Below are 21369 nucleotides of genomic sequence, written 5' to 3'. Positions count from 1 at the left end.
TCACTCATCCGGAGATTGCACCGACATGAATTCACGTTTTCGCAACTAGTGCTCAAACAACTCTGAGAAACAATTCTCTGCTTTCTCCATCGTGTATCCCCTCTATTAAGTATAAATAAAAGAGATACCCTAGTAGGTTGTTCACAACACTAGCAGTTAGTAGCACTCTCACTCCAGGAGTGTGCTGCCCTGCGCAAACTTCCCTCACCCTGCCAATTTCTACAGCAAAACTTGTTCTCAAATGTATTTACTTCATGCATTGTGCATCCCTCCAGGTCAGGATTCCAAGAATATCTTCCTCCCACCATTTCACATCCAGGAAACATTACTATAACTCTGCATTTAGCTTCCAATTTGAGCAATGTTTTTTGCAATCGCCATTGACTTCTAATTTCCATTAACCTCATTCAGTGGTCATGGCTAGCGGTCTGGGACATCTGTGCAAGAGGTGGAAACAAACATGCTGACATAGCTGATCAGTTAATTCTACATTTTTATGAAGGGACTTAGGTAGCCATACACCATTCTCAGATTTTAAAGTTCAACAACCCACCTCTTCTACTGACACATTTTAAATACTTAATAGTAACATAAATGGTGCATAACAACTTGAACTATAAATGCTGGGGTTTTTTTTTTTTAATCAGTAGCTGCTTTGACCAATTTATTCTCTTCATTTTAATAATTCAAAATTAGATATTGGAACAAGAAAAACATTTTTTCTTTTGTTTTAGGAGACAGAGGGAATGTTTGATATGATGTCTAAATCCAACTTGGACATTTTGCTGAAACGTCCAAAGTCAAGTAGTGAAAATGACCATTTTCAAAACATAAAAGTCTCTCTCTTCTTTGAAAATACCATTTCCTAGATGATGTTGTGCTTAATGCATCTATCTTTTGGACCATTAAAAAAAAAAAGTCAAAAGTGAAAAACGCACAAAATCAAGCCATTGGGACATAGGGCGGAGCCAGCTTTCCTAGTAGGACTGGTCACACAGGCATCCCTGCAGAAAACAGTGGGGCACCCTTGGGGGAAACTGCAGTGGACTTCACATAAAGGTCCCTAGGCACTCATCTCATTATTACCCCATACATTGTAAGGGTGAGCCCTTCAAAACCCATTAAAACCTACTGCACCCAAGTATACACAACTACAATAGCCCTTATGGTTGCAACTATCACCTATATGTGGGTTACAGGAGGTTTTGGGGGGCTGACACTTTCCACCACAAGTGTAATAGTTAAGAATGGATATGGGCCTGGGTCACCTTCTCTACAGTGCACTGCACCAACCACTAGGCTATAGGCTAGGCACTTGCTTGCTGCTCTAAAAGGACTGGTCATGGAGGCTGGTATGTATTGATTCATTTACATATGTGTATGGGGAGGGGGGGTCAGTGACCACTGAAGGAATAAAAAAGGATGTCATTCCTTTTTTTCCTAAAGTGGTCATTTAGGGCATTTTTTTTGTAGTTTATTCATTAGTAAAATAGGTCTAGACCAAAAACTTTCAACTTATAGCCCTGGATGTTTTTGTTTTGTTCCATTATGGCAGAAAAACGACCAAGTGTTAGGAATGCCCAGATCCTGCCCTTAACACGCCCCCTTGTGATCTGAACGTAATTCTGACGGACTTCATAGGAAAACTGCTAAAAATGGGTTTCCAAAATACCAATTGGACATTTTTGTGAGAAAAACGTTTCAAATTCAGATTTATGACACTTTTCAGACATTTTTCTCTTTGAAAATGAGCCCCATGCCAAAACAAACTTCGCAAAGGCTATTTTCCCTTCCAAAAGGAGGATTACAATTAGCATTTAGCCAGTTCGCAGATTCTGCCTTGCTTATGAGCCATTCATACGCAGACAAAAGTCATGGACAGATCAGCGGGAACACTGTGTTTGGCAGAAAACGGGGCCCAAATACTGGAGAGCACTGATCTGACGCAAACATAGATACGGGGTTGGAAAAGTATTTGAAAATCTACACTAGGAGAGAGTCTGCTATGAAAGAACCAATCTTTTCATAGAAAACTCTGGGAGGTGAAAAGTAAAGGTATGCAAAATGCTTACAGAAAATCTTTATCATGGGGAAGTGCTGCTAAATTCCATCAAAACTATGGTCCAGGGCAAAAGACATCTTTCATACAAAGACACAGAAAAGCGAGACAGCAAAGCTTTAGGCTGAAACAGACTCAGTAATAGGAATGGCCTAAATGAGAATTACGTGAGACTCAGTATTCGAACCTGGACTGAATGCCATTTGAGTAGTTCCACCAGACCTCTCTCCATGAAGATGTGCCTGCCGGCAGTAGAGTCGGCCAAGTATTTCCATGCCAAAAAAAGGAGAATTGCCATAGTATGTAACACCAAAGGTCATTCAAACTTAGTACCCTGTGTCCAGCATCGAGCAGGATCCCGTTAGATTCCATGATGTTTATCCCCCCTAGGTATAAGCAGTGGATTTCTCTAAGTCCATCTCAATGGTTTATGGCCTTTTCTGCCAGGAAACCTTTTTAAAACCCCGCTATGCTTAATGCTTTTACTGTATCCTCTGGCCACAAATTCCAGAGCTTAATTATGCATGGAGTGAAAAAAAATATTTTCTCCAATTTGTTTTAAATGTGCTACTTAGTAACTTCATGGCTGAACATGAATATGACTAATTCAGGTGGCTTCATGAGTTTAAGAATCGTTATGGCATTCATCTCCTGAGGGCAACTGGTGAGCTGCTGCCTGCAACTCAGGAAGCTGCGAAGAATGAGTGGAAGATTTTGCTCGACAGTCCCCGAGATAATGTAACCGCAGAGAACAAGTCGATGGCGCAGATTAAACTGAAATGCTGTGGTGATGATTGCAACAGCTTCCTACCCCCAGATGCAGAGTTCTACTGCTGCTGTATGCAATTTGGACCCTTGTTTATTGTCAGGTGCTCAAACAGGTACAAAACAGTGCATTCTTGGTGTGTGTTTGGGGGGGGGGGGGGGGGGGGGGGGAAGGTGACCGAACATTCCAGATAAAAAAAGTTGCTCATTTTATAATTATACACTGTTCCTTTTGGATAACCTTCTTCAGAGCACATATGTCTTCTTCATAAGGCTTCTAATGGGTTAGTGGTATTTACATGATCTTTAAAGGTAGTGCAATTTCAACACACTTAAAAAGAACCTAAGAACACACCTATTTGCCCAATGTCAGACCCCGAGTTCAAATTCTAGCCCAGGAATGCTGCAGAGGCGGTGATCATAACTCCCGGTGGGGAGGAGGATGAAACCTAGTCACCATTTCACAATGATCCCTAAATCTAGCAACTAGGTGTCATGCTTGTGGGGTTCCTGTGGAGACCTGATCCAAGGTTCATGGCCCCGACCACAGATGATTGCTACAATAACTGGGCCAAGCATGTTGGAAGGGGTTAGAGAATAGGGGAAAAAAAATCCCCACATGGTTATGAACTAAAAGCTCAAGATGTCCAATCATGCTCTGATTCTAACTGAGCTGAAAACCCAAAGGAACTATGGAACCCCCAGTGTCAAAAAGAGCCATACAAGTACTTAACTTCAAGAGATCAGAGGAGTTAAATGGGAATGAATCCTGTTCCTCCAGCACCTCCACTTATCTTTGCAGTAGGTTGAGCCTACTGGCAGATAGAGAACATGCTAAGATTTTCGGATTCTATTTCCTCCTGCATTGGGCAGAGCACAAATCATTTACATTTGCCTCAAACTGTACAGGATTTTTGCCCTCCCTCTCAAAGAGGCAAAGAATAGACCAGCCTGAATGCTCAATGGGTATGCTTTTGCTGCCATATGGGAGATAATGGGTTCAAATCCTGACCTGGAATGCCACAGAAAGTGTCCAACAGCAACACCTACTGGTCAGAGTTGTGGAGTGCAGGAGGAGCCAGAGCCCTACAAGCTGTAGCCAAAGATTGTTGCAGTGCCTAGACTAGATGAGAGGTGATAAAAATGAGAGAAAACCTGTGTGAATAAAGGCTATGATCCTCAGCCCTAGCAGAAGCTGGCTCTGATTGAGCTGGAGACTGAAAGCAGCAAAATACAAGGCAAGGATCAATCCCTTAGCCCTCCCCGACCAAAGGATCCGATATTTCACATATACCAGTACCTCACAACCAAGGGACCTCAGATGGGACCCTCTCTTTATAAAGCTCTTTGTTTTCCTTTTATTCAAAACAAACGTAATGGAATGGTCTAAATAATTATTTTATAATTTCTTATGAAAACATTCTGCAAAGATGACGTATAAATGGATAGGCATAAAATTTCTCAGAAGTAAGATGTGATTTTGGGGGATACAAGAAAAAAATAAATCTCCATGTATCAAACTGCCCCATATAAGAGGGTTAAGGGCTAGAATATAATTTAAAGTATGTCTCTTTTCTTTCTCATTCTATCAGCAATACCTTCAAAATGAAGATGGACATGCTCAAATGCATTTTAAACTTGCTTTCAACAGTTGACACAAGACCTGTATGTCATCTTGCCAAAATTATTTTCATCTGCTTCTGGAATGTTGCACATTTAAAGAAGTGCCATTTGGCAGAAGCAGCCCAGCAAGGTCCCCCAAGCTCTTTTTATTCCCCTTCTTCTTTCCATCCATGTGCCCCCCCCTCCCCCACAAACATGTTCTACACAAGTCACAGTTAAACCATAGGCTTACTTCCCAGAGTTGTTTAAATGGTCAGTGCCTCTACTAGCATTGCTGAACTGGGGTTGCACAGTACTGCAGCTAAATAGTACCCCTAACCCCCCCCCCCCCCAAAAAAAAACAACCTTTCCCACTAAATCCAGGAGCCATACTACTAAACATTTCTATAGCGCTACTAGATTTACGCAGCGCTGTACAAATGAGCACGAAGAGACAGTCCCTGCCTCAACAGAGCTTACAAGCCATACATAGAACCCCCCCCCCCCCCCCCCCCCAGCAACTCACTGGCTAAGAACTCCCATACTTGTATTCAAGCAGTGTTTATTTTATTATGAACAATTTAGTGTTATGTTTTCTTCTAGAAAATCATGTGTTTAGGAACTACTTCCCAGCAATTGTTGCGTTCGATCTTTTTATGAAACTCTTCTGGTGAAGCTTTCAGGACACAGTTTTGACAGGTTGAAAAAAAAAAAAATAGGCCACTTTACCAGCAGTCTGCATAAAAATAAATCTAGGTAGTAAATCCGTCGCCCTTTCCTTCCCTACGGTTCGTGCATTGTTAAACTACTCCAGTACCAAGGTCCTGCAGCAGTTATTCTATATTTCGCCATTATACGTGCAGGATTCTCAGTCACCCTTAATTTTAGTTTGCACAGTGTCTGCACCTCGCTATATTTTAAACTGTAATTTTTACCATTTCAATAGTACAAAATATATTGAAGACAAACTCAACATGCCAACTACATTAGAAAAGGGATGTAAGAGACATTCTCTTTGTATGTACGTATACAGTATATATTGTCCCCTGCCTATATAGTTAAGATACACAAACTGATGCTATATGCCAGTTGTATATGGCTAGACCTCCATTCCTGCATCTCCAGCATATCTGGCAGCGAGCTCCATCTGTCTTGCTTCGCTTGCTTCTTCCCCTGTCTCTCCCCTTCCCCCCCACCCAAAAAAAAAAAATCTTCTCGAAATCCCAAAATTTACACGTCTGCTCCTGTCCAGGCTTTCCTCTCCCTCCCTGCAGGGGATTTGAGCGCAGGACTCGGATTTCCTTCTGGGTAGAAGATTGCGCTTCAGACCTCTCTACTAGGAGGGCAAAAGCTACATGCAAAAAGGTCCTGGAACCGAAAAATCAGCTTCCTTGTATAAGCCTGTATAAGCCCCTGAGACACCTTCAAATAGCTTTCTACGGGCTTAACAACACAGAGCTACGTTTCAAACCAGTACACACTACATCCATTTTCTCCAGGGCTGGCGTTAGGGGGTGGCAAACAGGGCAATTGCCTTGGGTCTCCATACTACAAGGGGCCCCCAAGCCTGCCTTTAGAAGGCATAGTTTGAAGGCCAGCTTTGGGGCCCCTGAATGTCTAACACCAGCCCTGCTTTTCTCAAGGATGCATCTGAATATATTCGGTGGGGGGGGGGGGGGGTTAAAATTTTGATGGGAGGGGGATCAAAGCCTAATTTACACATCATTGAAGAATATGCCCCCCAAATCTTTGTTCATTCTTGTAATCTAGACAGAAAAAAGCATATCCAGCATTTGTGAATTCGTCCAAAGCATAGAGAAACGTACCGGCATCGGTGTGACCCGCTCCGATCTCACCCTGGAATAAATGCAGGATGAACACCCCCACCCCAAGGAGGGGGGGGGGGCAAAAGAATAAAATAGGGAAGGACATGCTCAAAACTTACCCAAAGCTGCCAGCACTTCCAACCAGGTACAAACCCAAACCAAAGCACAAGTTCAGCAAAATAATCCACAGAACAACAAGGGATAAAGAGAAACATCGGTAACAATAAAAATCAGCAAAATGGTGTAAAAACAAAAGCCAAAACCAAAAACCCAGCAGGAACAGCGAGCGCTGGAATCCAGAAGAGGAAAAAATTGTTTTAATCCAGGCAGAAGATTGTCCAGCCCTAAAACACAAAGAAGCAGGAAGAAAGGAACAGGGGTGAAATGCCAGATCTGCCCCTCTCTTCTCACAGCTGCAGGTCATATCCCTGCCCTTCCATTTTATTACTTGCTTTTGCTTTGTTTAACTCAAGTTATTTTTCTTCTCTCCTCCCTCCCCCCCCCCCGGATTTAATCGTACCCCCACCGTCTCATTCGAGGCTCTGTTCAGATATCCAGCAGTACCCAGACACCTCTCGGCATCCTGGAGAGCCTCACAGATGGTGGGGTCATTGCAAGGGAAAGAGAAAAATTAAAAGAAATCTCCGATTGTATTAAAAAAAAAAAAGCCCACCCCGGCGGCGGCAGAAGGCGGAGGCGGCAGCACCAGCCCTTCCCCTTCCCCCAGCAGACAGCGGCTCAGCGCACACACACACACACACCATCTGCTGACTTCCCCAGGCTGCGAGATGCGCTGTTTTCCTTCAAGTCTCCGGATCCATTAATCCCAAGCATGTAACCACAGAAAATGCAAAAGGTGGGGTGCCGGGGGGGGGGGGGGACGATGATACCACCCTCCAGCAGCTTGAACTGGGAGAGAAGACCTCACATTCCCCTTCCCCGACGCTTCTTCTGAAGCGAGTGCGACTGCTACGATCTGCAGCGCCACAGCCACTAAAAGGTGCAGTCAGAGCCCCGGCTGGGAACTAGACCCTATCAATCAGCCAAGAGTCAGAGACCCGCCACGGCCACCGTACCCTGCTGCAGAAAAACACTACACACTGAGGAGAGGAAGAAAGGGGGTGGGGGCCACAACTGATTAAAAAAAAAAAAGTGCAGAGCCCAGCTGGGAGCTAGACTCGACCAATCCATCCAAGAGCCAGAGAGAGCCCAGTGATGGGACGGGAGTGCTCTGCTGCAACTCACAAGGAGGCAGAGGAGTCAAAACTGATAGAAAGTGCAAAGCAGAGAGTCAATCCAGGGTCACCATTCCCTGCTGTGAACACACACTAGGAGGAGGGAGGGGTCACAAAAAGTACAGAGACCTGACTGGGAGCTACCGATCCAGCCACAGTCAGGCCTGCTCTGCTGCAATTCACTCTCTAGGAAGGGTTACTTCTGATTTAAAAAATGCCGAGCTCTGACCGAGCTAAACCTGACAATCCAGACAAGAGCCTGAGTCTTGTACCCAATTCACCCTCTGGAGGTCCAGGGGGTTAACGATTAAAAAAATAATAAATGCAGAGTCCTGGCTGGGAAGCTAGACCTGACCCAATCCAGACAAAAGCCCGAGAGCTAAAGGCTCCACATGCTCTGTTGCAACTCACACTTGGGAGGGGTAGGGTTACCATATGTCCGGATTTACCCGGACATGTTCTCTTTTTGAGGGCATGTCCCGGGCGGTTTTTGCCAATCTGCCCGTTTGTCCGGATTCTGGACGAACGGGCAGATTGCTAGCCTCCCCTCCCCTACTTACTGGTGGTCTACTGACCTCTTCCGCCTTCGGGGCAGGAAAGAGCCCCCTCTTTCCTGCCTGGAGAGCTGCCTGCATGCATCCTTCCTGTTCGTGATCTCGGTGCTGATTCAAAATGGCCACAGAGAGTTGAAGTAACCTCGCGAGACTTCAACTCTCGGCGGCTATTTTGAATCTGCGCCGAGATCACGAACAGGAAGGATGCATGCAGGGCAGCGCTCCGGCCAGGAAAGAGGGGGCTCTTTCCTGCCCCAAAGAGGTCACTAGACCACCAGGGCAGAAGTAAGGTAAGGGAGGGGGATGATGGGGTGTGTGACAAGGGGGTAGAGCGAGGGTGTGAAAGGGGGTGGGGCATGTGTCCTTATTTTGGGGGGACAAAATATGGTAACCCTAGGGAGGGGAGACTGGGAGGGGGTCACAACTGATAAAATGTACAGAGCTGGGAGCTAAACCAGACTAATCCAGCCAAGAGCCCGAGCCCCCAGGTAGCCTTCTGCAACGGGGGAGGGGGACAACTGATCGAAGAGGTCACTGACCACCAGGGCTGTATAGTAAGGTAAGTGGAGCGGAGGATAGGACACCACTAGGCCCGCCCAACCGCTTGTCCAGAAATCTGGACAAACAGGCAGGCTGGCAAAACCCGCCTGGCTGCCCAGGCATGTCCTCAAAAAGACGACATGTCTGTGTAAAACCGGACATATGGTAACCCTACTAATGTTACTTCTAGCTGAGATTCCAAATGTGTTTGTATGTTTAATTGCCTCCTTTTCATAGTGTAAAAGGAGAAACAATTGGGGCAGCTCTCCCATTTCTGGCAGCAAAACAGGGTATTTTTATGAGTAGTCTCTTTTTTGGATAGCTGAAAACTAGACTTTTACGATGTGAAAATGTATCCAGCAGTCAGTGTAGTTGGGCCAAAAGCTTTAGACAAGCTGTTTGAGGAAAAGTCCATAAACCGTTATTTATTTAAAAAACAAAATCATATCCCACACTGCTTATTTTAGTTAAGCAGCGGATTTCCCCAGGTCTATTATCCCTGGGGTAAGCAGCATGGAATCTATCTCTATTTTGGAGATCTACCAGCATTGCTGGATACTGCATTTCATGGACTTTGGTCTGATCCAATATGGCAATACTTTAGGGCTGCATTTTAATTGCAGTTAACTCTGGGATTAATGCATTAATCATGCTTGAGAAAATTAATCACACTGTGGTGTCTCCTGTCTCCTTCCAACATCTCTTCTGCTCCGGAGCAGCCCACAGACAGCATATGTGCGACAATGCCACTTCTAGGGACTAAGAGAAGACCACCTTTAAAGTAGATTGGCAGGGGGAATTGGGGGGGGGATGCTGAATTCCAGGTTGGGGAAGGGGAGTGAGCTGCAGACCAAGGAGCAAACCTGGAAGGGCCACTGATGGAAGCTATGGTTGAGGCAGTGAGCTCCAGCAGCCATGAAAGAGCTTGGGGCTACTCACCACCAAGTTTGTGTTGCTGCTCATGGGGATGGAATGGAGAGGGGGAAAAGAGAGAATGAACCCCAGGAAAGAAAGATTTCGGATCTGGGGGAAGAGGAGAGATCTTGGGTTGGAGGGGGGAGGGAGGGAGGAGAGATTCTGGATTGGGGAGAGAGGGATATCATCAGTCCTTTAGGGAGGGAATAAGTCGTGCAGCAGAATTTTGAAGGGGAGAGAGATGGCTTAACAGTGGGAAACCTGTGAGAAGCAAGTTGCAGTAGTCTAAGCAAGAGGTGATAAAGAGTGTGCTCAGACAGGAAAGGACGAATTTTGGTGATATAATAGAGAAAGAAACCACAGGTTTTGGCAGCCTGTTGGACATGTGCAGAGGAAGATGTACTGCTTTCCTTCCACATATAATGCCCATAAAAGCATGAGACCATAGGAGCCAGCTCTGTGAGTGCAGAGCAACCTGAATACTGAGCAAGCTCCTTCATTTTGTCCAGGGGGCACTAATAGTTATTGTGTTTGGCACCCCCAATCATTTTGAAATGTTGGCACCTATGCATGAGACTAAGGGCCTCTTTTACTAAAGCGCAATAGTGGATTTAGCACGGGCTAAACACTAAGACACCTATTATATTCCTATGGGCGTCTTACCATTTAGCACACACTAATATTTAATGTGCAATAAATCCGCTAGCATGCCTTAAAGGGGTCCTAACTCATTTGTTAAACAAAGTCCGATCTCAGCCGGGGAACAGGACATGTGAAATATTTTTCCTGCTTTCTCTACTGGGGTCTCAATGTGTTGCTGGTATTTTTGTATGTTCACCTTGATTCTTGGGGGAACATGCTGCTCCCGAGTTAGTTGAATTGTTCTCTCACACATAGAATATTTACCTCTAGAGGGTGTTCCGTTTCAGCAGAAACTGAATCTGTGGCCAAAATTCGCCACACAGTTGGCTGAAACCGAGTAGCACAGTGTCCCCCCCCCCCCCCCCCCCCCCCCCCCGAATCAAAAGCAAGCTGCATAGCCTTCTACCCTCTCCCCGACAGAAAGCCGGTTCCTCACCCCCCTGCCCCACTGAAAGTCACTGTTTCTGTCTCTCCCACCCCCACCACTCATAGGCCCTCTTTGGGCTTACGTTAGATGGCCTAGTGGTCTAATGGCCTTGCTGGGGCCAGGACTGAAACCCAGTTAGTCCTGTCCATGCTGTCTCCAATCTCAAAATGGCTGCCGTGATTTCCCACAGCCGTCTCACAAGACTGCCAATGGAAGCTGTGGCAACCATTTTGACTGCAGAGCCGGGTTTGGCTCCTGCCCCAACAAGGCCACTAGACCAACAAGACGTCTAAAGCAAGCCTGGGGAGGGCCTAAAGGTGGTGACAGAGTGGTGGCTTTTGGCTTGGTAGGGAGGGGAGGGGGAGACAGTAGTTGCACTTTTTGTTAGGGGGTGGGGGGGTTGGTTTCAGACTAAAATGTAGTGCATTTTCGACTGAAATCTAAACATGGCCAAATATGGATTTCGGACTGTTTTTGAAACCGAAACTTGGTCGGCCTTTATTCAACTCCATGATTCCCATGGGATTCTGTTTTCCACATACTAGGCAGCAAAGCATAATTTATTATGGTTACTTTTGTAATGATATATGGCCTCTTACAACCTAATATTCCCAAATATTCATTCCCAACACAGATGCAACTATGGTGGAATAAAGTTGTGGAAAGTTGATACAAAGTAATAGCCTGACAAGCCTTTAACACATCTGCGATTGAAGCTTCTATTAGGATAACTTGGCTGTAAAGCCCTGGCACAGAACAGAAGCTGTAAGGAGACTGAGAAAAGTTGTGAAGTGTGTACTGGCACGCCACCAGTAGTTTTACAATCTTAGTATTAGTGAGTGTGTTGGTGATTTAGCTACTCTGATTCATGTTTATGTGACCTTGAGGGTTGATTATTTTAACAGCTTATATTGTGGTTTACCAAATATCAATTGAAAAGACTGCAGTTAGTACAAAATACGGCGGCACGGTTACTGAAAAATAAAAAATCTGAGCATGTGGCATCAGTTTTAGTTGACCTACACTGGCTACAAATTGAACAATGTATCCATTTCAAGATATTGGGCTCAATTCTATAAATGGCGCCTGAAAAGTCTGCGCAAAAAAAAATACACCTAGGTGTATTCTATAAAGTATGCCTAAATTTTATAGAATATGCCTAATATTCCTTATGGCTTATAGAATACGCACGACTGAATTTAGTCGCGGGCAGTTACATCAAGTAAAAACTGGTGTAAACGCTTACACCTAAATTAGGAGCGGAGTGGGTGTATACTTTAACACTGAGCATGGATTTTTAAAAAGTCAACAACGCCCCCTTTTCAACTGTATGACTTAGAATTTATGTGCAGCACGTTATAGATAATTTGAAAATCCATGGTGTTACTATTGACAGGAACCTTACATTTGCGAGCCAAGTTAACTCTACAATCAAGAAAATGTTCCATTCAATGTGGAATCTTAAAAAAGTGAAACCATTCTTCCCAAGGGCAATATTTTGCAAACTGGTACAATCAATGGTCCTTAGTCATGCAGACTACTGTAACGGAATTTATGCCGGATGCAAAGAAAATCTCATAAAGAACATTGTAACATAGTAGATGACGGCAGAAAAAGACCTGCATGGTCCATCTAGTCTGCCCAAGATAAACTCATATCTTGAATTTGTAGCTGTCTTTTTCAGGGCACAGACCGTATAAGTCTGCCCAGCAGTATTTCCCGCCTCCCAACCACCAGTCCCGTCTCCCATCACCGGCTCTGGTACAGACTGTATAAGTCTGCCCTCCCCTATCCTAGCCTCCCAACCACCAACCCCTCTTCCCCCCACCTGCTCCGCCACCCAATTTCAGCTAAGCTTCTGAGGATCCATTCCTGCTGCACAGGATTCCTTTATGCATATCCCACGCATGTTTGAATTCCGTTACCGTTTTCATCTCCACCACCTCCCGCGGGAGGGCATTCCAAGCATCCACCACCCTCTCCGTGAAAAAATACTTCCTGACATCTTTTTTGAGTCTGCCCACCTTCAATCTCATTTCATGTCCTCTCGTTCTACCACCTTCCCATCTCCGGAAAAGATTTTATTCCGGATTAATACCTTTCAAGTATTTGAATGTCTGTATCATATCACCCCTGTTCCTCCAGGGTATACATGTTCAGGTCAGCAAGTCTTTGGTCATACGTCTTGGAACGCAAATCCCATACCATTCTTGTAGCTTTTCTTTGCACCACTTCCATTTTTTTAACATCCTTCGCAAGGTACGGCCTCCAAAACTGAACACAATACTCCAGGTGGGGCCTCACCAACGACTTGTACAGGGGCATCAACACTTCCTTTCTTCTGCTGATCACACCTCTCTCTATACAGCCTAGCAACCTTCTCGCTATGGCCACCGCCTTGTCACACTGTTTCGTCGCCTTCAGATCCTCGGATACTATCACCCCAAGATCCCTCTCCCCCTCAGTACCTATCAGACTCTCCCCGCCTAACACATACGTCTCTCATGGGTTTCTACTCCCTAAATGCATCACTTTGCATTTCTTCGCATTGAATTTTAATTGCCAAACCTCAGACCATTCTTCTAGCTTCCTCAGATCCCTTTTCATGCTTTCCACTCCCTCCCGGGCGTCCACTCTGTTGCAAATCTTAGTATCATCCGCTAATAGGCAAACTTTACCTTCTAACCCTTCGGCAATGTCACTCACAAATATATTGAACAGAATCGGCCCCAGCACCGATCCCTGAGGCACTCCGCTACTCACCTTTCCCTCCTCCGAAGCTTCAGACTGCTCAAAATACGGCAGCCAGGCTTGTATTTGGAAGACCGCGATATGATAGGGCCAAACCCCTTCTTGAAAGATTACACTGGCTACCAATTAGAGAACATATTGCTTTTAAGGTTTGTACCCTGGTCCATAAGATTATATATGGTGACGCCCTAGGATATATGTCTGACCTCATAGACCTACCAACCAGAAACTCAATCAGATCATCACACTCGTCTCCGCCATCCTAGTTGCAAAGGACTCAAATACAAATCAGTTCATGGATCCAGCTTCTCATATATAAGTACACAACTCTGGAATGCACTCCCAAAAACCGCGAAAAATACGTACGGCCACCTCAACTTCCGGAAATCACTAAAGACTTACCTGTTCGAAAAGGCATATCCTAATGACCCAACTTAATTATCTGAATCCAGCAACTCAAAGAAACCCAAACTTGTTATGAACTTAATGAACTTTATATAACCTCCCTCTCTGTGTTTCCCTAATGTGTCTGTACAAATCTATTTCATTTAAAATAACATCACTCTATATTTGTTTCTTCACCGGAGGAGGCTTTTGCCCCACGGCGCTGTATAAGCCACATTGAGCCTGCAAATAGGTGGGAACATGTGGGATACAAATGTAATAAATAAATATAGAATACGCTTAGACAGCTGTGCGCACAAATCCTAATTAATGACAATTAGTATCAATAATTGCTTAAGTGGCAATCAGCACTGATTGGCTTGTTAAGTAATTAAGGAAACTATATTTATTTATTTATTTGGACTTTGCTCACATCTTTTTCAGTAGTAGCTCAGGGTGAGTTACATTCAGGTACACTGGGTATTTCCCTGTCCCTGGAGAGCTCACAATCTAATTTTGTACCTGAGGCAATGGAGGGTTAAGTGACTTGCCCAAGATCACAAGAAGCAGCAGTGGGATTTGAATGGGTCACCTCTGGATGTCAAGACGGGTGCTCTAACCACTAGACCACTCTTCCGCTCCTTAGACAAGTAATGACACCACCACTGAAAGCTATGTAAGCTTTGCACAATTATCTATTCATTGTACCACCCCAGCAGCTTCAGGTTCACACTGAATTCATACTAAAACCTTAAGCAGTCACAACAAAATAACACATTATCCTTTGGGCTCCCCACAGCCCAGAATCTGGGGTAATCTCGGGCTCCATTGAAGAAGCTCAAGGCCTGTGACAGTGCCTCTAAGTCTGACCGGTTATAAAACTTTGCTGTTCCAAGCATGAGCAAACACTCAGCTGGCTATTAGAAATCCTATCAGTTGGATTTGGTAAATCTTAGCCCTTCTAGTCAGCAAATTTGGACTTCAGAGTTATGCATCATAGTGGAACTGGCAGGTTTAAGAACAGATGCTGATTCTGGTAGCTTTAAATGTGTCTATGCAGAGCATTATTGCACCTCAATGTCTCACAGTCCAAAGCCTGATCACATCTCTCTGGTCCTGTGTAATTTGCATTGGTTCCCTACTGAGTGGAGTCTGAAACTACCCTGATTAAATAAGGACCTTTATGAAGAGGCCCTACAGTGTAGCACTGTCTATTTCAGACCCAAGGATGAAGAAATTCAAGCTCTCTTGTCATACCATCCCTAAAAGTAGCCCATCTTGTAAGCACTTGTTCTAAATCACTCGTTCTGAACACCAACACTGGCCATGTCTTCTGGAAGAGTCGGCATCTGAGTAATATTTTCCTTTTCATGAGCTAAGGCTCACTTTTCTGTGTTTGCCTTTCACTGTTAGCCCTCTCTCTACTACTGGGCTGCACTTTTTGTGGAGATCACTCACTCCCTTGATCTTCCCCACAGAAGATTACGATTCTATTACTAGTTCTCTTTAGTTCATGATAGTTGAATTAATGCTCAATTGTTGTAATACACTGAGCAGGTTGCTACTGGATCAGTGGAATATAAATGCTTGTAAATAACTGATCAATATATAAAGTGAGACCCAAGAGGCACTGAGAGCATCCTCAGTCCCCTCCCTTTGGCACTAAAAGCTGTTCTCTCTGAAATATGGGGATGGTGTAAGATCAGAGAAGATCAGGCAACTACGTAACATAATTAATTTTTCCTCAATTTACTAAGAAATATTAAGATTCTTCATGCAAATAGCACAAGAACCTGGCTTCCCTGGTAGAGACCTGCATGGGAACAGAATTTGCAGGAAACCCGCGGAATCTGCAAGAATCCTCTCCAGGGTTGCGGGGACAGAAGCAGCTCTGCAGGATTCCTGTGGGGTTGGAAGCAGTTCTTGTGGGGTTCCCGTGGAAGTGTAAGGGATGGTAACAAAACAACTCACAAACTATCTAAACAAGTTCTCAATACTGCATGATGCCCAATCAGGATTCCGGTCGAATCACAGCACAGAAACAGTATTAATTACCCTAATGACTAAATTTAAACAAATGATTGCAACCGGCAACAATATACTCCTCCTACAATTTGACATGTCAAGTGCCTTTGATATGGTTGACCACGGAATCCTATTACACATACTTGAATATTTTGGCATCGGAGGAAATGTCCTAAACTGGTTCAAGGGGTTCCTAACCCTGCACTCATATCAAATCACATCAAATTCATCTACGTCTGCTACATGGACACCTGAATGTGGAGTACCGCAAGGATCACCCCTCTCACCAACTATTTTCAACCTAATGATGATCCCCTTGGCAAAACTTCTATCAAACCATAACCTTAACCCATATATATACGCCGATGATGTAACAATATATATCCCTTTCAAACAAGACATTAAAGAAATCTTCAATGAAATCAACCAAAGTCTACACATCATGAACACCTGGGCAGATGCATTTCGATTGAAAATGCAGAAAAAACTCAATGCCTGATACTCACCTCCCAATACAACAAGAATGAATTTACCGCTATAAACACACCAAAACTAAACCTTCCAATCTCAGAAACTTTAAAAATCCTTGGAGTCACTATTGACTGCCACCTAACTCTTGAAACTCATGCAAACAACACAACCAAAAAGATGTTCTACTGCATGTGGAAACTGAAAAGAATAAGACCATTCTTCCCAAGATCCGTCTTTCGCAGCCTAGTGCAATCCCTCGTACTCAGCCATCTGGATTATTGCAACTCACTATACGCAGGTTGTAAAGAGCAAATACTGAGGAAACTTCAAATAGCCCAGAACACAGCAGCCAGACTCGTCTTCAGAAAACCAAAATATGAAAGTGCAAAACCCTTACGAGAGAAGCTACACTGGCTCCCACTCAAGGAACGCATTACTTTTAAAGTATGCACATTAGTCCACAAAATCATTCACGGTGAAGCCCCAGCCTACATGTCTGACTTAATTGACCTACCACCCAGAAACGCTAAAAGATCATCCCGAACTTTCCTCAACCTCCACTTCCCTAATTACAAAGGCATAAAATACAAAGCGCTGCACGCATCAACCTTTTCTTATATGAGCACGCAATTCTGGAATACACTATCACGCAACCTGAAAACGATCTACGAACTAACCAACTTCTGCAAATTATTGAAGACTCATCTCTTTGATAAAATTTATTGAAAGGATCAAAACACATGAAGTCCACACACACTGTCAGTAATGCATCAATACACTCGCTTGGAATTTTCATCCCCCTTTAATATTACCACATTTATAGCTTTACTTACAGAAAAATGTTATACCGAATGATCTCCTACTATTGTTTTATTGCCCTATCAGTTTCCAGTTGTCTCTTTCCATTGTTCCATTGTTCTATTCCCTTAACGATACTTTGACTTTGTCTTCGCATAACTCCTCACAATGTAATCCATAACCGAGTTGTAACAAATTGTATTTCCATCATTCACAATGTATTGTAAGCCCCACTGAACCCGCAAATAGGTGGGAAAATGTGGGATACAAATGCAATAAATAAATAAATAATAAATAAACTGCACCTGTGTCAGCCTCTCACCTACCAAGTACCAAGTTCTTTGAGTGCCACCTCCGCCTCCTCCTTGCTTTAACAGTGCAGATGTAGAAAGTCTTTCTTCTCCCGGGGCTCAGCTTTGACACAGGCAGGAGCATCAGAGGTCACCTGACCTATTGACACCTGCATGTGGCGACCTCTCAGTACACAGTGCCAGCAAATCAGAGATGAGCCTTACAGGTGCACACCAGAGTGTTCCAACTTCCATTTCTCCCTTGCTTGCAGTGCTGCTGCTCAAACCCAGAGACAATCGTAATTTTTTTTTTTAGGGTACCATTAAATTCTTGCGGGATCGGGTGGGGACGGATAAGATTCCAGCAGGGATGGGCAAGATTTCTGTCCCCCTGCAACTCTCTATTCCCCGGTTCTCAGCCCTCTCTGCTCTAGTCATTAGGCTGCTCCAACATTCCATTCCTCCACTTTGCTGGAAAGGGTTTCACACAGGATACAAACCATGGAGTGAAAAGCTGGGGACTAACTCCCTTGTTTAGTGAAGTCCAAGAGGCCCTCAGAAGCTCCTGAGATTTAAATGTACCAGGGATGCCATTTGGATTTTGGAGAGGATGTCTGGTCAGTGCTGGGAAGGCTGCAAATGGCACCTCTTTTCCCTTCATTTTAAGCACAGCTGTAGGACATATAAAGAACTAACTAGATTCCCAACCACTCACTGACTATTGACTAGCTTATCACTAATTCCTGGCCTTTCTTTTAATGCATTTCCCTCTGCTGGAAGTGCTGAGAACTATTATTTAGCCAAAGTTTTGTCTAAACTTAAAAGGCTGCAGTTTGCGAGGCTGTAATTTTGTTATCCTAACAAAGAAAGTCTTTCGGAAGGACCATGCACAATACCTATTATTTCTCTGAGCTCATGAGAGCATGTCTGATGTATGATGAAGCAGCAGCACTACAGGTTTCTAAAAGCATTTTGCGGTATTCCGTCTTATACACACAGGAAAGGTGCACCATTTCTTCTGGAGAAAAACCTTGTAATTATTGCTGACAGTCTACTAATTATATGCCACTATCAAATCTAACAATTTTCCCCAATAAAAAATATAACCACTGTAGAACATAACCAATTGAATACATACACATCTATGTCCAATTCATTTTCAAGAAGTTGAATCTTGTAACAAGCTTTTTTGGCTGGTTCCTTTTTCACTTCCCTCAAAGCAGTTCGATCAGCTTCCTGGTCTAGTTTTATGCCACTAAACTGGATTTTATCTACATATCTAGATATGGATAGATAGGTGTAGATCGTAGATTTCTTCTTGCTTGGCATGAAATAAACCCTTATCCAATCAGATTGTGACTTATTACAGTACAATTCTGCACATATAATTACCTGATATCAAACATATCCACTGCATGTGGGTATCTGGAGGTTCTCCCTGCAGTTCCAGAGGCCCTGATCAATCTATGCACTGCCCAGCTCTTACAGCAAACCTCACAGCTCCAGTGAGGTCATTGTCTTTTTTTCACAAAATGAAATGGCCGTGCGGTAAGTGAATCACAACCAATCACAGCACGTTTAGCTGTCACCGGTATCAGCTAAATGCGTTGTGATTGGCTGAGAGAGACCTGGAGGGGGGCATAATCGAAAGAGACGTCCAAATAGTTTTTTATTTGGACGTCCTCGCAGAAGAACACCCATCACAAAAAAATCTGGGGAATAATGTCCAATTGATCGTCAGGGACGTCCTTCTTTTTTTTTAATGTTTCAGTGAAGGACGTCCATGTTAGGCGTCCTCGCACGTCCCGTTGCCGGCGGTGGTAATTTGTTGCAACTCTCACCCCTCATCACCCGCAGAGCCGCACGTTCCCGGGGAGAAGGGTCTGCACGGTCAGCCGCAATCCACCCTCTTCTTCCGAGAGTGGAGCGGCAGGGATCACCGGCTGTACCGGCGGCTGCAGCTTGCGCTCCAGCCCGTGGCTCTGACAAGTGGTCGTCAGGGATGTCCTTTTTGGACGTCTTTGGCATGTGTAGAGCAGCCAGCATAATGCTTGGCTGCTCTGCACATGCTGGACCCGGCCCACTGTTCCCCCCACCCCCCAGGAAATAGAGAATGCAAGTGAGCTACAAGGAGCAGCTCATTTGCATTCCATTTACTTGATGCATGGCTGTTCTCTACCCATTCACTGTGGAATGGGTAAGGGAATGGCTCTTCCAAGGACTTTAGTGCATCTAGCCCTCAGGCCAGGTCAGCAGACAAAGGAATGAAGGCTCCCTGTGTCTTCTCTCAGATAGAGACATCAGTCACCTGAAAAAAACGTAAAACACTGCCTCAAGCTGTCTTCCTTCCACTGCATTAGCTTTGTTCTCCAGAAGAATTACAAACTTGTGCAGCTGTCCATCCCTAGAGGCCATGGCTCAGCAATCCTTCTCTCACTCTATTCATCACATGTCCCAGAGTTGAGCTGCCTTCTAAATATCTTTACCTTATACATCATCCTGTGGCTTAACTATCCAGTACTAGTGCAGCCCGGGATAATTACTCTCCATTAATGAGATAAGGGCCTGAATCCTATCAAGTCTGGTAATTTTGTAGCTTACAGCACTAAGGATCACTGGGGACATAACACCTTGAAATCTGTTTAGATCTGGGAAGTCCTGAATGCAAAGGGAAGGAGACCATGCTAAAGCCTTATTATATTTTTCGTATTTAGCTCATTCCTTTCCAGTGGTAATCCAAGGCCAGTTATATTTAGGTTCAGTATGTGTTTCTTGGTTATAACACTCGGAGAAACATATTTCTTTAATTTCATTAATGAAATGGGAAAGCTGCTTGTGGTTTAATTCTTTTCAACGACATATTGAAAACAAGGGTCAGTTATGTTCCTGGCCCTGAGTAACTATTTAAGATGTGTACTGGTTAAGGGGCACTTTTACTAAGCTATAGTGCAAAGTTGCCTTAGCACACCATTGCACGGGTTTTTCCTGTGTGCTAAGGGCCACTTTTTGTCACAGCCATAAAATGGCTGGATTTTCATTTGTATTAATGGCCGAGTGCTAATGACTCACCAAAGAAAGTCATCTAGCGTGGACTGAGGCTCTTTTTACTACTACTACTACTATTTAGCATTTCTATAGCACTACAAGGCGTATGCAGCGCTGCACAAACAGAGAAGAAAGACAGTCCCTGCTCAAAGAGCTTACAATCTAATAGACAAAAAATAAATAAAGTAAGCAAATCAAATCAATTAATGTGAACGGGAAGGAAGAGAGGAGGGTAGGTGGAGGTGAGTGGTTACAAGTGGTTACGAGTCAAAAGCAATGTTAAAGAGGTGGGCTTTCAGTCTAGATTTAAAGGTGGCCAAGGATGGGGCAAGACGTAGGGGCTCAGGAAGTTTATTCCAGGCGTAGGGTGCAGCGAGACAGAAGGCGCGAAGTCTGGAGTTGGCAGTAGTGGAGAAGGGAACAGATAAGAAGGATTTATCCATGGAGCGGAGTGCACGGGAAGGGGTGTAGGGAAGGACGAGTGTGGAGAGATACTGGGGAGCAGCAGAGTCAGTACATTTATAGGTTAATAGAAGAAGTTTGAACAGGATACGAAAACGGATAGGGAGCCAGTGAAGCGACTTGAGGAGAGGGGTAGTATGAGTAAAGCGACCCTGGCGGAAGACGAGACGGGCAGCAGAGTTTTGAACCGATTGGAGAGGGAGAGGTGACTAAGTGGGAGACCAGCGAGAAGCAGATTGCAGTAGTCTAAACGAGAGGTGACAAGGGTGTGGATGAGGGTTTTGGTAGAGTGCTCGGAAAGAAAGGGGCGGATTTTACGGATGTTGTAAAGAAAGAAACGACAGGTCTTGGGAATCTGCTGGATTTGTGGGATTTAGGAACATTTGATTAACTAGAGTGATTCCTCAGTGAAGATATTTCGCATTCTGCTAAGTTGGATATTCAGTCAAGCGCTAACGTTGTCATAAAAAAAAATTATTGCGTGAGCACTTATCACCACCCATTTTGTAGGCAGTAAGGGCTCATGTGGTAATCCTGTGTTAACCAGTTAGCGCATGGTAATGTAGGTGCGTTAATTG

At 44.3% G+C, this 21369-nt stretch overlaps 1 protein-coding gene across 15 annotated transcripts in view; it reads right to left on the bottom strand.

Annotated features, from left to right (window-relative positions):
• The window catches only part of FBRSL1 (fibrosin like 1), an 808371-nt gene that overhangs the window by 170757 nt on the left and 616245 nt on the right, over nt 1-21369 (bottom strand). The window contains exons 1-2 of one of the 15 annotated variants that reach the window (XM_030220299.1): nt 6779-6877; nt 6372-6596 (exon numbers count right to left, since the gene is read on the bottom strand). The exons of 13 other annotated variants lie outside the window; for them this stretch is intronic. In XM_030220299.1, the coding sequence (XP_030076159.1) occupies nt 6372-6467 (96 nt within the window). In that variant the 5' untranslated portion in view covers nt 6468-6596; nt 6779-6877. Of the gene's footprint in view, nt 1-6371; nt 6597-6778; nt 6878-7013; nt 7198-21369 lie in introns of those variants that run through there. One more of the 15 variants, XM_030220300.1, reaches the window with a different exon arrangement.

Source organism: Microcaecilia unicolor, chromosome 11 (assembly GCF_901765095.1).
Source record: "Microcaecilia unicolor chromosome 11, aMicUni1.1, whole genome shotgun sequence".
In the NCBI taxonomy this organism is placed as follows: domain Eukaryota; kingdom Metazoa; phylum Chordata; class Amphibia; order Gymnophiona; family Siphonopidae; genus Microcaecilia; species Microcaecilia unicolor.
Note: the sequence above shows the minus strand (reverse complement) of the source record. Positions and strands in the feature narration are given on the sequence as shown.